Source organism: Squalius cephalus, assembly GCF_949319135.1.
Source record: "Squalius cephalus genome assembly, chromosome: 8".
Classification (NCBI taxonomy): Eukaryota; Metazoa; Chordata; class Actinopteri; order Cypriniformes; family Leuciscidae; genus Squalius; species Squalius cephalus.
The window spans coordinates 33,494,008-33,510,214 of NC_137129.1; the positions used below are offsets into that span (position 1 = coordinate 33,494,008).

A 16,207-nucleotide genomic window follows, 5' to 3' on the forward strand; every position below is an offset into this window, starting at 1 on the left:
AAAGTAACTTAGAAACAGTTTCCAGAGCGAAGTAGGCTACAGTAAAATCGTTACTCTTCCTGATTCACCATTCTTTGGTATTTGAACTTGTGTTGGTGAAATTTTAACCATTAGTCTACTGTCAGTCCAGAACCTTAATTTTTAGCCTATCTCCGAATGCTTGCATGCACTCAACCCATGTCCATTTCTTTGAAGATTAAAAAAACCTATAAAAAAAAAATATGCCTCGAAGATATGTGAATACATTTAAAAAGGTGAAATCGGGAATGACTAGTGCAATGACGCTTTGGTGGGATTTGTTGAGTTGCATTTCAATGAAGAAGAAGCTGATCATGTATACAAGTGCATCCATCACATCATATCATGTTTGTGACATGATACAGACAGATTTAAGGAGCTTAGCAGCAGTCTACATCCCTTCATCTAATTACACTCTTAATTAGCCAACAGACTATGAATGATTCAACAAATTAACTTAAGTATCCATACAATTAGGTTGAGATACAACAGGACAGGTGATCGTGCGATTCCTGAGACAAAGTAAATGTATCCGCTTGGTGATGGCCCATGTTAAGATTGTTTCAGTAGTTTCCTTCTTAAAATACATGTACTGCCTTTAAATCATCAATGCCACCACTATCAAAGCACTTTTAATCCGCACTGTTTTTTGAAAGTTTCTTTGTCTGTAGCAACAGTGTTTCTGCATTTTGCCCCATAAACTTTGTGTTAAGGAACTGTGAAAAAATTCTGTGTGAAAGGCCCCTAAGAAACACGCCTGGTGGAGGTCTGGTGGACCCTAATTATACAGCTGACTAGTCTGTAAAGTCCAACTAAGCTGACAGGCAAAGTGTCCTCTGCAGTCTCCTTGATTTTTCACATTCTGTCTCATTCTGTCTCAGTCACACGAGGATGCCATGAGCTGTGTCTAGTGATATGTCTGGGGTGGCGTGCCATGCAGCGTGAGAAACACATTTGGGCAAGCCTCTTAGGAGACTGCTGGCCACATGTAGGTAGAGTGCTTCTGAATTGGCTCACAAGCGCTAGACTACAACCAAACCAATCCACCATGGCCTTTAATCCTTAGATCCAATTAGATAGTTAACCTTGGGGACACACCAGTGAGATCCCCCTTCCTGTGACATAATAGATCCTTAGGCCGATTCTTCCAGATCTAAACTTCTTGGATCTTTAACCATCTTCTGTCAAAAATGGCCGATTTTTCTATCTATCTATCTATCTATCTATCTATCTATCTATCTATCTATCTATCTATCTATCTATCTATCTATCTATCTATCTATCTATCTATCTATCTATCTATCTATCTATCTATCTATCTATCTATCTATCTATCTATCTGTCTGTCTGTCTGTCTGTCTGTCTGTCTGTCTGTCTGTCTGCTAATCTGTCTCCATCCATCCATCAGAGTTGATTCTTTCTTTTGGGAGACAATAACTTTATTTATTGTGCACTTTCGACTTTACAACTTTGCAGACCGTTTGCATCCACAGACAGCCTTATTACAAACTGCATGAAAGGGTATATTTTGAAAAACCATAAAAGGGGTACTTTAAAGGGATAGTTCGGCCAAAAATGATATTTAACCCATGATTTACGCCGGCATCCATCTGCCGTGAACGCGTGTCGACCGTTGCCGGAAGCAAGATATTTTCATTTATAAAGTTTTAAATATGTATATTTTTACGACAAAACCGCACGGATTACCCTCAGAAGGCCTTCGTTTATCCCCCTGGAGCCGGATGGATTACTTTTGTGAAGGATGCATGCACATTTTGGGACTTGAAGGAGGTGGACCCCATAGCTTCATATTATAACCACTGAAAGATCTAAGACATTTTCTAAAATAACTGAAAATGTGTTTGTCTGAAAAAAGATTGACATATGCATCTCGAACGGCTTGAGGGTGAGTAAATCATGGGTTAAATATAATTTTTGGCCGAACTATCCCTTTAAACAATGTTTGAGAAGTTAACAGTGAGCTGTGTCTCCGTATTTGTTTTGTTTGACAATGCGTGAACTTCATATTGCCTCTGCTAGCACTTCACTTCTAGCATTAGCTTGCGATTCTCTCTATGCATCCTTCATTAGCTACCTCTGGCTGTGGGCTTTTTTTAAATTGCTTGGCTGCTCACATGATTTTGAAAGCCATCGTTCATCATTTGCATCAAGTTCAAGTAACAATAATATGATTACAAAGCCGAGGGGATTTTCAGCTGTTAGCGTCATTCACCTCAGGGCCGCGTCTGGCTCAACAAAGACCATGGTGTTGACTGATCGACTCAGTAATTAGAGCTGAGATATATGTGATCCCACTACTGCCCCAAAAAAACATGCTCGTTTGTTTTATTAGAATCATTGTAAAAAGGTCACAGCTTCATTCTGAGTGAAATCTTGTCTTCTAATCTGCAGGGATGCACTATGGCCTAACAGAATCCGGAAATTAAAGGATTACTCATAACTGCCAAACACTGGAGATCTAGTGTGCCAAAGATTTCGTCAGACTGCCCAGGGTGAAAGAGCAGTCAACAAGTCTTACTTTCTCCTCTGCTTTGTTGACATGTACATTTATCAACTGGAATGCCTGCGATTGGTGGATTTATAATCGTTCACAGTGGAAATAAACTCTTGAGCTCACAAAAAGAAACAAACACACAGAACAAACAATGCATTTTCTGGACATTTCTTGTGGATTTCTAAATACCCTGATTGGTCTCCCTGCATGACCTCTTTTCACGGTGCGCATCCCACTGCTGTGAAGAAGAAAACGATGATGACGAAAAACACAACTTATGCCATCATGTCGCTGCCTTTCTCAGAACACATATACTGGGGAGGGATTTTTCAAGGACTGTATCCACCCTCTCGCTCCCTCTTTCTTCTTCTTCTCCTATTTTTATTGCCCTCGATTGCAGTTAGTAGCGTGCCAGGTTTGGAATATGACTGGGGCACGCAACCCAAACTTGTTTGCATCCCTATCCCTGCAGATGCAGATCCTGGTTGTTTCACACCAGGTGGAGCTTCCCATGGGGCTTCGCATGGGGCTTCACACGGAGCTTCACATGGGCCAAACAGCAATGGACACGGGAATGGCCATGGGAATGGACATCATGGGCCAGTTAGCAGCCCGCCAAGTAGTCACAGCAGTAGTAGTAGCCGACATGGCATATCCGATGAGGCCAAATCTACCATCCTTCATCTGAGGGAGAGCCTTGTGCGACAGAAGGAGACCATCTTGGATCAGCGAGAGACCATTCGGGAACTGACAGCAAAACTGACTCTCTGCGAGAGCTTTGGGAGAGGACATCATGATGACAGCCATCATGGGCCTTCACATCACAACTCCCAGCATTCCTCACACCCCTTTGACGGCCACCATGCTGACCCACATTTCCCTTTAAACGGGCACCGCAGTGACCATCACAGAGGGAAATCTCCATATCTGGGCAAACATGGAGGCTTCTCCCCAGAACAGACTGGAAAGACCCTGCAGGCCCTGAAGGAGAGGCTGGAAAATCTTCAGGTGGGTGGATTTACAATCTTAAACTGTGTAAAGCCTGTAATTTGATTTAAACACATTAGATTGGGTCAGTGAGATTTTTGATCTTATTTGATCAAAAAAGACTATTGAATAATATTATTACAATTTCAAACAACTGTTTTTGTTTTAATACATTTAAAAATGTAATTTATTCCTGTGATCAAAGCCGAATTTTCAGCATCATTACTCCAGTCTTCATTGTCATATTATCCTTCAGAAATCATTCTAATATTCATTCAGTTGTTCTTCTTAATATTTTTGTCGAAACTGTGATTCTTTTTTTCAGGATTCTTTGATTAATAAGGTAATGTACATCCAGCCGGTTGTTATCGAAGAGTAAGCCCCGACAGGGAGATCAGGACTTTTTTGAAACTGTCTTGAAATATTACCTGTTTATCATCTTATTATCCATTACAGTGTGCAAAACAATGAACACAGCAACAATATTATGGTACTTTTAATACTGAAGTCCTCCGATTTAATTTTCAATGCTATCAAAAAATACAACCGAGACGGAAAATGGCAGCATCTGCCTTTGTATGAACCAGTCCGTGGCGTGAGAAGAGAGACACAAAAGACTCGCAGGCCTTAGATACGGATACCCGGATGACCTCTATGTTATTCTGTTTTGCTCTTGAAAATGGTTGTTATCGGAATCAAGCAGTCCAGAGACCCGTGTAATAAACAGATTTAGCATCACATCGCAGCATTTACAATATTTGAAATCTTTTGTATGTGTTTACTGTCACTTTTGAGCAGTTCAATGCATCATTTCCAAATAAATTTTAATTTCCTAAAAAAAATAATAATAATAACTTCACTGACCCCAAACTTTTTAACGGTAGTGTGGAGTGCATATGTATTTTTTTTTTCTTCTAGGAAAGTCATGGAAATTATTACTTTCTAAAATTTCTTGATATTTTTCAACTGCTTGGATTTTTGTTTGCAGGGCTTATCCTGCATGTCAATACTTCTCAGGACGACATAAGCTCATTTATAGTTCTGTAAAGTATACTTTGGTGGCTTCCTGTGCCAACAACAGATCCTTGAAAAGGCCCAGCCAGGATTTACTTATTAAATTAGCCAGATCCCTACCCTTGAGAGAACACATAAGATGAAAACAAACTATCTACAGTAGTCTACAGTAACGCATCACAAGTACACTGAAAAAAATTATTCGTTGAATTTAATAAAAAAATTTATCGTAAGTGGTTGCACACAATTGATTTTAGCTACATTTAAACAAATGCATTAAGTTGAACTTAATCAATTTTAGTTCAACTTAATGCATTTGTTTAAATGTAGCTAAAATCAATTGTGTGCAACCACTTACCTTAAAAAAAATTATTAAATTCAACGAATCATTTTTTTCAGTGTAGCATGGTTGCAATGCACTTAGAACTATAAACAAGCCACCATGTGACACTATTGAGTATAGTATTCAGTTAAACTAATGATATGCAATTAAACTCTCCCTTTTTAATTGTTCTGTAGTACAGTAATTAATTGCTGACATAGGGTTTGAAGTTGTAGAAAATTCTTCCACGTTTTAACTTAACTCTGTTCTTTAGAACTCAGACACGTTCTTTCTATTTCCCAAAGTGACTTAGATATCACTCCAAGCTTTATTGGAGAGGAAGTGCACACACAGCACGCTGGTGACGGCACTCTACAATGCCATCAGCAATTAGCCCCATCTGCTTTGATGAGCCATTAAGCGCAGAATGCTGTGGGACTGAGTAAAGCTGGATTTGCAACGACTTATCAAAGGAAAGAAGCTGACAGTGAAGGAGGGGCTGGCTTGTGATGTCATAACACTCATCTGTATATTAACACACTAGTTTGGGGTCGGTAAGATGTTTTAAGAAGTCGCTTATGTCACTAAGGCTGCATTTGATTATAGAGTAATATTTTGAAGTATTAAAATTTTGTAACATTGTAAATGTCTTTAATGTCCCTTTTTTAATCAATTTTATGCGTCATTGCTAAATAAAATTATTTATGTAGTTAAAAAAAAATCTTACTGACCCCAAATTTGTCAATGGTTGTGTATATTGAATGTTAATGATTAAAAAGTTTCTTTTCTCTGCAATATACTTGGTCTGTTGTTAAAAACATGGTGTGCTATGAATTTGGTTGAATTGTCATCTATAATTTTAGCCTTTGATTTATGAAATGAAACATTTTAAAATATTTGTAGATTTATGTGAAACAATTATTATATTATATTATATTATATTATATTATATTTATTATATTATATTTGCATGAGATTGTGAGTCATTTACCCGGTTACCCTATTTTCAAGCAACTGTACATTACCGCATTATATATTGTTTTCATTGAATTGTAAACATTGTATTTACAATCTTGCCAAAACTGTATACTGTTGTTTATTGTCTTAATTTTTGTTCTTCTAGGCAAGAAATTCATCCAGTTCCTATTCAAGTTCATTGAGAGACCTCCTACAGCGCAAAATCAACACACTGGAAGAACAGCTCCATCATCACTATGACAGTCACTACGGCCACCATGAAAACCATCATGGATATGGTCATCATGAGGATCATCATGACCATGATGACCACCATAATACCCACAACAGTAACCACCACGATGACCATCACGATGACCATCACGATGACCACGATGACCATCACGATAACCACGATAACCACCAGGCAAACCATCACGATGACCATCACTCCAGCAACCATCGTAACAACCATTATAATTATCACTATGAACGTCACAGCGACCACCATGATGATCACCATGACAATCATCAAAATGGCCATGATGATCATCATGACAACCACCACAACAACAACCACCATGATGATCGTCATGATGATGGCCATCATGGCAATGGTCACCATGATGATGGACGCCATGGAAATGATGATCATGTCCATCATCCACAAACCTCTTTCAAGCCAACTGGGCCAAGAGCACCTGTCCGTGGAGCCCTCAGTAAGCTAGATGCAGTGCTGAGTAACCTTCACCACAAGACTCCAGAACCAGGTGATATGCCCTAATAAGTAGCGTATAGGACAACTCTAGAGAAGTGTTCGTGCAGAATCTTAGATTTTTATTTAACCATTCAAACTTAGGGTCCATTCTTTGATGTTTTGTAATGGTTTTTGTAATTTTGTCCTAACCAAATATATATTGAAATTGTTTTGAGGGGAATATATGCATATGTATATATGTCTGTATACACACTACCGGTCAAAAGTTTGGAATAATTAATATTTTTAAAAGAAGAATCTTCTGCTCACAAAGGCTGTGTTTATTTGATCAAAAACACAGTTAAAACAGTAATATTGTGAAATATTATTACACTTTAAAATAACTGTACTTAAGATATTTGAAATTTAATTTATTCCTTTGATGGCAAAGCAGAATTTTCAGCATCATTACTGGCTTCAGTGTCACATGATCCTTCAGAAATTATCATATTTTGATTTGGTGCTCAATTATCAATAATGATTCTTTATATTATAATTTTTGTGGAATTTGTAACTGGTTTGCTCATGACGTCATGAAGTGAAGCCACTGTGCCTTTGTGTAAAGTTGGGAATTTACCCTGCTTATTAAAAGTTATGTTCATCTTTATTATAGTAGTGAATATCAGATCAGCTGATGGATGAGACACCTCAACATTTGTATTTGAAATGTCAAAATAATTCTTCTGAAATCTGGATTCAGATTTATGCTTTGTAAGGCATGCACATACAACTTAATTTGTCATGTAGGCTACAGTTATTCACTGTGGTTATGAAATTATTTTGTTATAGCTATAATATTGTTTTTACCCTTACAGTAACTGTAAATGATTCAGCAGTGTTTTCATTAACAGCATGTATTTCAAAGCAGTAAAGATAATGACTTTAATGTTGGTTAAAGTGCCCCTATTATGCTATTTTAAAGTTTCCTAAAGTTGTTCTGGAAATCCTACAACAGATTTACATGCATCAAAGGTCTAAAAAATGCTTAATTTCCTCATAATATACATTTGCACATCACCACATTTTCAATGATTCTCAAACTACTCGTCAAATGAATCAATCTCTCTAAATCCCTCCTTTCCGCGAGCTACTCTGCTCTGATTGGCCACACAGCTCAGTATGTTGTGATTGGTTTACTGGTTTACATTGCCATAACAACGTCATCTCTGCTTGCCCTGAAGCTTCCTACACCGTAAACTAAACACAGTAATGAACAATGACGTTGATTTTACCATATCAATCCAAGCGCGAGTCCTATGATGAAACATTGGAAGAACTAGTTATTGAACCTGAACCTCCATTGCAAGGACGACTTGAGCAGGACGTTTCTCAGTGATACACTACTCAGTTTGAGGTACATTATGAGATGTTGCAACTGTAATTCCTCACCATCAGCATTAACAAGTGCATGTCCATCAACAAACCGTTTATTTTACTTGCACTAATTTATTTACCGAGTATTTTTCTAATATATTGCGGTGAACATGTGGGAACTTTATCAATAACAGTGCATATTAGCCGAGCTCTAGCGTGAATGGCTTTACCTGAAACTGGCTTTACCTTCACATTGTAGAGCACATCAGTGTCTTCTCGACATGATGCTATCCAGTATCCACAGGAATCAACTGCCGGTTTGAGTGGGTTCAAGTTTTCCCTGGTCTCTACGCGCGCAATAAATGGGCAGGCAATATGCTAATGTTTCATCTTGACGTCACAACGAACACTCTTGTCTGTGAAAACTCCCAGAGCTCTTTTATTTCTCGGGAGAGCTTGCTCGATCCCCTACTATAGGCTCGAGATGATGGCTTTTTGGCTTGGTTAGTTGGGGACTCTTAATATTCTGCAATATTATTGACTTAAATGCGCTGACACTGTTGGATGAGAACTGAACTGCATTTCAGCTGATTAATGACTGTTTACTGTTGTCATTTTAGAGCTGCTTTACAGCTTAATTGCATTCTGTTTGTGTCATTGAAACACTATTTCCCAGTTTATCACTGTAAAGCTGCAATAAAACATTCTTAATTGTATATGTAAAGCACTATATAAATAAAGTTGAGTTGATTACTGGAGGGGCAACAGATGAAAAAGTAGGACACTCATTTTCACACTCATTAGTGATACAGTCCACATACTCTGTCTCCTTCCTTGCAGACCTTTAGGGAAGCGGTTGATATACTTGAATCTCCAAATGATAATGTACTGCAGGGGGCAACAGATGAAAGAGTAGGACGCCAATGGCGATGAAGTTCATTTTCTGCTCTGTCAACACTGCCCACATCGCTTCCCTCCATCTGGGAAGAGTGTTTACACCGCCTCCAAATGAATTGTCAGCAGGATGTCTATAATGAACAGCATTTACCTAGAGGACTGAACAGACATTGTCTATATCTGTTTCTTGTCCCCAGTTGGAGAGGGTGATAAAATACAGGTCTCAGTTTTTAATATGGCACTGACCTGTCTGTAAATCTGCCACTTGACTCTTTCATGGGAAAGTGCCTGCTCAAAACACAAACTCCAGCTCTCGTGCTCGATGGTGGGATGGACTGGGTGTCGCATAAGGAAATGATAACTCATGATTGCTCAACTTAGCCACTCATGTGCCTCCTCATATGACGAGACCTAGTGCAGGACCTCAAGGCTTTGAGTCCACAGACCTTCTTCAGGTACGCCACCTCAATCCCCGACTCCTAGTTCCTACAAGAAACTAGTCCCTGGCAATGGGTCAGAGAAAGGCTACGGGGGGTGATGGACCCTGGTCACAGCGAGGGATTAATCTCTGGAATGCCGCAGAAAGAACTTTTTGCCTCTCTAAACCTCTCGACTACCCAATAAACAGCAGTACAAAAGAGGCCAGAGGGTGACATTGGGTCATCAAGGAGAAATGTTTTCTTCTCCTCCATCCCTGTTTAGTTCAGACACAGATGCTGCTCTGTGGTAACATTAGCAGTTGGAGATTGGCTAATGACATGTTCCGTCTGCTTCGTGGCATGGAGGTCAAGGTTTGCGGCCCTGTGGAGTTCCAGGACTGCCTCAGGTGCCAATCCCTCAACATGATCCAGGTCCTTGAGAAGGTCATCCTGGTACGCCTGCAACACTGCCATTGTGTGCAGGGCTGCACTGGCCTGACCCTCCGCCACATAGGCCTTGCCCACCAGTCGCAAGGTGGTCTGACACGGCTTGGATGACAAAACCGAAGCCTTCAGTGAAGATGCCGCACCAGAAGAGAGGTAGCTAGCAAGCACCTCTTCTACCTGGGGCATCTTCACATATCCTTGGTCACATAGCCCCTGCACATTCAAATAATTTGATGGTTTATCCCACAATCTCGACAACTCCTCATGGAGATCGGAAAGAAATGGAAGGCTTATGAGAGCATCGATGGTTCATGAGTAATAGTTAGTCTGCCCTGAATGACCTCCTGCTTTTCCAACATCCAGTCTAGACTGAGTCTAGCCATGGTACAGGTCATCACTTCCAGCAACTCCTCATACGAGGGGCCACGAGAGGAGGCGGTAGATATAATGTCTGACTTTAACTCCCTCCACATCTAACTCCTCAGATCTAGTCAATAACAAGCTTTCAAATTAATCAGAAGAGGCCGCTGAGCGGGCTTCCTGATCCAGCCTGAGAGCCTTGAAGATAGCGTTTGAAATCCAAGAAAGGGATGCACACATCTCAGATGCCTACGATAGCTCCACCTGTGACCTCCACGATCTGAGTCACCAAACCGTGAGGCACAGTTGACTGGCTCCCTTCCCTCGTAAAGAGAGCCAGATGGGAGTGGAGCTTCTTCACTGTGAAGCAATCACAGTGAACACAGCCAGCTCCTTCAAGAGCAGACAGTGTGTGCTCCACTCCTAAACAAATTAAACATATGTTGTGTGATTGTCACCCATAATGAAATGGGGACACAGCGATGCACACTTTCTAAATGCATGTTTGCTTGTCATCCTAATAATCGTTGAGACAGATAATAAATAAGACTTACTACACACAGAGCTTTTCTTGAAGACAAAGAAGCCGATGAAGTCTAACGCAGTCGCCCTTTTATAGTCATGTCGGCACGCTGAGTGATGTCACATGACGTCCTTGGCCAATAGAATTATCATATTTTTTACACGTGCTTTAGACACCGGCACACACTGAAGGCGTTCTCATAGTGTCAGCAACTGATGCAGCATTGAGTACCCTCCATAGGAACTTAAGTAGGTCTAATTTTTTATATGGTCTTATTTTTCACGTTCTGAACAGGTTAAATAGTCTTCTGGGAGATCTGTCTTCAACTGTCTTTTGAAGATTTCAGTTGAGCTTTTATATGTTATGCTGCAGAGAAATGAGATCCTGTTTTATAATTTCTTTATTTTCACCAACAGGTCCAAATAAGAAACCCAAAAATCCTGACGCTTTTCAGATTGGCTTCCCGATGCGCACCAACTACATGTATGGGCGAATCAAACGCACGCTTCTGAGTGAGATCTTCGCCCTCACAGTCTGCCTTTGGTTGAAAGGGGGCTCAGGTCCTGGGATCGGAACCCCGTTCTCCTACTCTGTCCCTGGCCAGGCCAATGAGCTTGTCCTGATTGAGTGGGGCAACAATCCCATGGAGCTGCTGGTGAATGACAAGGTAAAGAAAAATCACCTAATTATAAAACAGGGATTGTGTAATGAAAGATTAATGTCCTGGTTTTGCAAAACACATGCAATCCGGAAAAACTAAAAAAAACTAAACCCAAACAAACAAAAACCATTATAATTTAGATGTCATAACATTGGACAAAATAGCTAATAAAATGCATTGTATTAAAATGCTAGACAACACAGTTTTGAAAAGGGATCACCAGACTTACACGGCTGATGACCTTGTCCTGCCATTGCAACGGTCTGCAAAGCTCTCTCTTCCTCTTGGCTGCCCAGCCATTGCGTCATCCTGCCTAATTAATTAATGGCTTATCCTTGGTTGACGTGTGAATTTTACTGTTCTACTGTTTTTTTAAAAACCGAAACAAGACAGGCCTCTTGACTGTTTACATGCTGTCAACTAAACTGTTTACAACTAATGCTAGCAGCTAATAAGCAATAATGATGAGGTTTGTCAGAGTGCAGACTATTCCACAAGGGAATTTTGTTAAGGTATACAAGCAAAATATAAACATTTAATTGCAAATTAATGTTCTGTTGCAAACAGATTGCAACTGATGATTGCAGATGGTTGCAAATATCCAATTGGGTCTATTTCTCTCTTTCTTTCTTTTTTGTTCTAAAATATCCTGTTACTGTTTTATGAAGAAACTTTTGAAATAAATCACAGTCAGTGAGTGAGCTGTCTGGATGATCCAGATTGGATCACAAACTAATTCTGACCATTATGCTTATTTATATGCGAGTTGTCCATATATATATATATATATTTATTTTTTAAATTCATTTATAGAACTCTGACAAGCATTGCTAGTTCTGATTCTAAACAACTGACAGACAACATGGGACATACAGTACCGTGCAATCGTTAGGGGTCAGTATGTTTTGTTTTTGTTTTTTAAAGAAATTAATACTTTTATTCAGCAAGAATGCATTCAATTAACCAAAATGACAGTAAAACCATTTTTTACTGTTACAAAAGATTTCTATTTAAAATAAACATTTCTTTTTTAACTTTTTATTCATCGAAGAATCCTGAAAATGTATTACTTTTTCCACAAAAAATATATGTATTTATCAGCACAACTGTTTTCAATATTAATAATGTTTCTTAAGCACTACATCAATATATTAAAATGAGTTCTGAAGGATCATGTGACATTGAATTCTGGAGTAATGGCTGCTGAAAATTCAGCTTTAACATCACAAGAATAAATGGCATTTAAAAAATATATAAAAATAATTAAAAATTTTAATAATATTACTGTTTTTACTGCATTGATCAAATAAATGCAGCCTTGGTAAGCATAAAAAAAACTTATTTTAAAAACATCTTCCGACCCCAAACGTTTAAATGGTAATAATGAGTATGCTGAAATATTGCAAGAGAAAATGTTTATCAGGTCAGAATTTGTTAATCTCCATCATCAGACAAGAATACATCATTAAAACTGAACTAGGGCACAACAGTAGTTACAGTTTTTCTCGATTGCTTAAACACTATAACCAGGCTTTTGAACTAAAATTTCAAAATCATAATGCCATTTATCAAAAAGCGCACCCATTTCACTAAACTATAAACACTATTCCCTGTTTTGATACATGAGTCAGATTTGTTGAACTGTCACTGCAAAACTTACCAGTTTTGGAAATGTTGTCTTGAATTTATTGCACCAGTGTGTTAGACTATGTTGTAGTGTGTGTGATTTTGAGGGCTTGTGTGTCCTGTCTGAGGGCAAAGCTTGGTTTTTCAGCAAGAGTGAATGGTTTTGAGTGTAGAGCTTCATTTTGACCTGAAAATAGGATGTTTGGGGAATTGGGTGAGACGTTATGGATTTGTGTTTACAGTTTTGAGAATACGAGGCAGAGTTTCAAGAAATGTGTTTAAAGGGTTAGTTCACCCAAAAATGAAAATTCTGTCAGTAATTACTCACCCTCATGTTGTTCCAACCCCGTAAGACCTTCGTTCATCTTCGGAACACAAATTAAGATATTTTTGATTAAATCTGAGAGTTGTCTCACTCCTCCATAGGCTTCTAAGGGACTGAAACTTGCTGGCCCAGAAAATTTATTAAAGACATCGTTAATATAGTCCAAGTGACTCCAGTGGCTCAATCTTAAGTTTATAAAGCGATGAGAATACTTTTTGTGCGCAAAAACAAACAAAAATAACGACTTTATTCCACTTTTCATTTCCTTCTCTCTGGGCCTCGGGTCTTTTCACGTAGTGTTTAAGCGTAGCGCGTCTGTGTTGCACGTCACCACGTATCACACATGACCAGCGTCGGCCAATAGTGAGCCTACGTGGTGACGTGCAACACAGACGCGCTACGCTTAAACACTATGTGAAAAGACTCGAGGCCCAGAGAGAAGAAAATGAAAAGTGGAATAAAGTCGTTATTTTTTATTGTTTTTGCGCACAAAAAGTATTCTCGTCGCTTTATAAACTTAAGATTGAGCCACTGGAGTCACTTGGACTATGTTAACGATGTCTTTAATACATTTTTTGGGCCAGCAAGTTTCAGTCCCTTAGAAGTCTATGGAGAAGTGATCCAGCACTCAGATTTAATCAAAAATATCTTAATTTGTGTTCCGAAGATGAGCGAAGATCTTACGGGGTTAGAACAACATGAGGGTGAGTAATTACTGACAGAATTTTCATTTTTGGGTGAACTAACCCTTTAAGCAATCGAGAAAAACTGTAATAAAAAAAACTGAATATGCGAGAGTGTGTGAGACAGAATTCCATCTACTATACTAACAAAACAATTGTATTGCTGTATTGTCTTGCAGGCAGTCACTCTTCCTATTTCTCTGACGGACAGTAAGTGGCACCACCTCTGTGTAACATGGTCCACACGTGATGGCATGTGGGAGGCTTATCAGGACGGTGTGAAAAGGGGCTCTGGAGAGAATCTGTCCCCCTGGCATCCGATTAAACCAGGAGGAGTCTTTATCCTGGGACAGGAACAGGTACATCTCACAGAATCAAACATAAGTGAATCAAAACACACTCGCACTAACTAACACCCGACTCTTTTGTACCCAGGACACTCTGGGCGGCCGTTTCGACGCCACACAGTCTTTTGTGGGCGAGATGTCGGATCTGCAGCTGTGGTCGCGTATGCTCACCTCTACCGAGATCTACGACCAAGCATCCTGCTCCAGCCACCTCACCGGCGACGTCATCACCTGGAGCGAGTCCATGGTGGAACTCCACGGAGGTGTCACAAAGTATCCGTTCGACCCGTGTCATTAAGGATCAAACAAAAAAGACCACCTCTGCTTAACTTGCAGCTGGAAAGGTGGACGGTATGAATCTGGACTCGTACTGCAGCTGCTCAATTAACTAAGCACTTTATTAGTTTAAGTGTCTAAAAATGACATACTGCATATCGATAAACACTCAGGATGTCAACAGACTGGTTGAACTTTTTGGTTCACTTCCAGACACTACTGAAAGCACTTCAGTATCACTACTTTAGTATAAACGTGCTGAAACACTTCACAACAGCAATCAATTACAGTTGACATGTACTATTAAAATAAGGCGAGACCATGTGGACTATTTTTATATCTATACAATGTCAAGTGAATTACACATTTGCAAACTTTTTTCCTTTTTTTTGGTTGGTTAGACCCATTTGTATTCGCTCTAGCAGCATGGGGGCAGCAGTGAGTTTTAAAGGCCTACATTTCATTTATGCTACATTTTTATAAGCCAGGACTTCAGTGTAGCTTATAACCTGAGGTGCTCTTTTAGTGCTGCTCTTTTCTGCTCATGTAATATTTTTTTTAATGCATGTAATGTACATTTGTATTATTGAAAGACGTGGAAAAATGTGCAGGTTAGATTAGATGTTTGAAGAGTTGGAAAAGATGGTATTTTTTCATACGTATAATGACAAGTGATGTCTGTGGGCAGGTGGGCTGCTGGTATGGGTTTACATACAGTACGCACATGCCAGAAAACAGTGAGGTGGCCATGGCAACATAGCTTAAAGGGGATTAAAGAGCTGAAGAGCAGTCTCATTTAGACTCTATCTCTCTTTTCTCTCTGTCTCTCTCTTGCTATTCGATTTCATAATATTTAATGCACTTTTTGTGTTTAAACACATGCACATCTGTAGCCTATCTGAAGAAATCTATATAAAGAGTACATCACAGTTAATGTAAAGTTGGTTGCACGTTGCAGTTGTTATTCTGTGAATTGTTTTTTTTATTGGATAAAGGCATGTGCTGTAGCCATTTGTGAAAAGTGACATTGAACAGATCTGTGTTTCATTATTGATTAATGAACTTAAGTACAATATGGTTTTAAGCATTAGGTTACACTTATATATACATTGTTTTGTGTCATATGGGGCAGTGAAAAAAATTATTTTAATATGCAGTGTTTCCTGCCTACTGTGAAATTTCATTGGTCTAAAAACCGAATGGTGTCTCATTAGGAAATGTGTTAATCTGGATGTATGAACCCTTCTCAGAATTCATACCTCCAGTTGTTTATTAAAATGCTTCTTTTTATTGTGAATTTAACCTACAATCTGGAGGCATTTATAGATTATGCATGTTCACTATTTAAAAACCCATTTATTGTTTCAAACTTTTTTAACTAGATGGCCAAATGTACATCCCAGAGATAGCCTGAATTTGTATGTAACCCACCCCCCACCCTTCCTACCAAAGGAGACTTTACAGATTTACCAGTTAGATCATCGTCTAACCTGACTGGTCAGTTTTATGTATGCATTTGCTTAACTTCGCCTTTGGTGTATATCTGTATCCAAATACACTAATTAGTTTTTTTCTTTGTTCTTTCTAATATAATTGGAGTATATAGCATATTGGTGTATTATATGTATATATCATATTTTTACTCATTATTAACAATATGTTTGGGCATGTCTTTAATGCCTGTAAGCCAAAATGTACAAGCTTAACTTGAGACAAGCATGTATTCAATTATTTGTAAATAAAGTAATGGTTTTGAACT

At 38.9% G+C, this 16,207-nt stretch overlaps 1 protein-coding gene across 4 annotated transcripts in view; it reads left to right on the plus strand.

Moving 5' to 3' along the window:
• LOC307163827 (uncharacterized protein) overlaps positions 1-16,207 on the plus strand; it is a 29,779-nt gene extending 13,572 nt beyond the window's left edge. For all 4 annotated transcript variants that reach the window (XM_079880063.1, XM_079880064.1, XM_079880061.1 and 1 more), the window contains 5 exons: positions 2,431-3,541; positions 5,980-6,583; positions 10,947-11,197; positions 14,005-14,184; positions 14,261-16,207. In XM_079880063.1, coding sequence (XP_079736189.1) covers positions 2,741-3,541; positions 5,980-6,583; positions 10,947-11,197; positions 14,005-14,184; positions 14,261-14,470 — 2,046 coding nt within the window. In that variant the 5' untranslated portion in view covers positions 2,431-2,740 and the 3' untranslated portion in view covers positions 14,471-16,207. The remainder of the gene's footprint in view (positions 1-2,430; positions 3,542-5,979; positions 6,584-10,946; positions 11,198-14,004; positions 14,185-14,260) is intronic.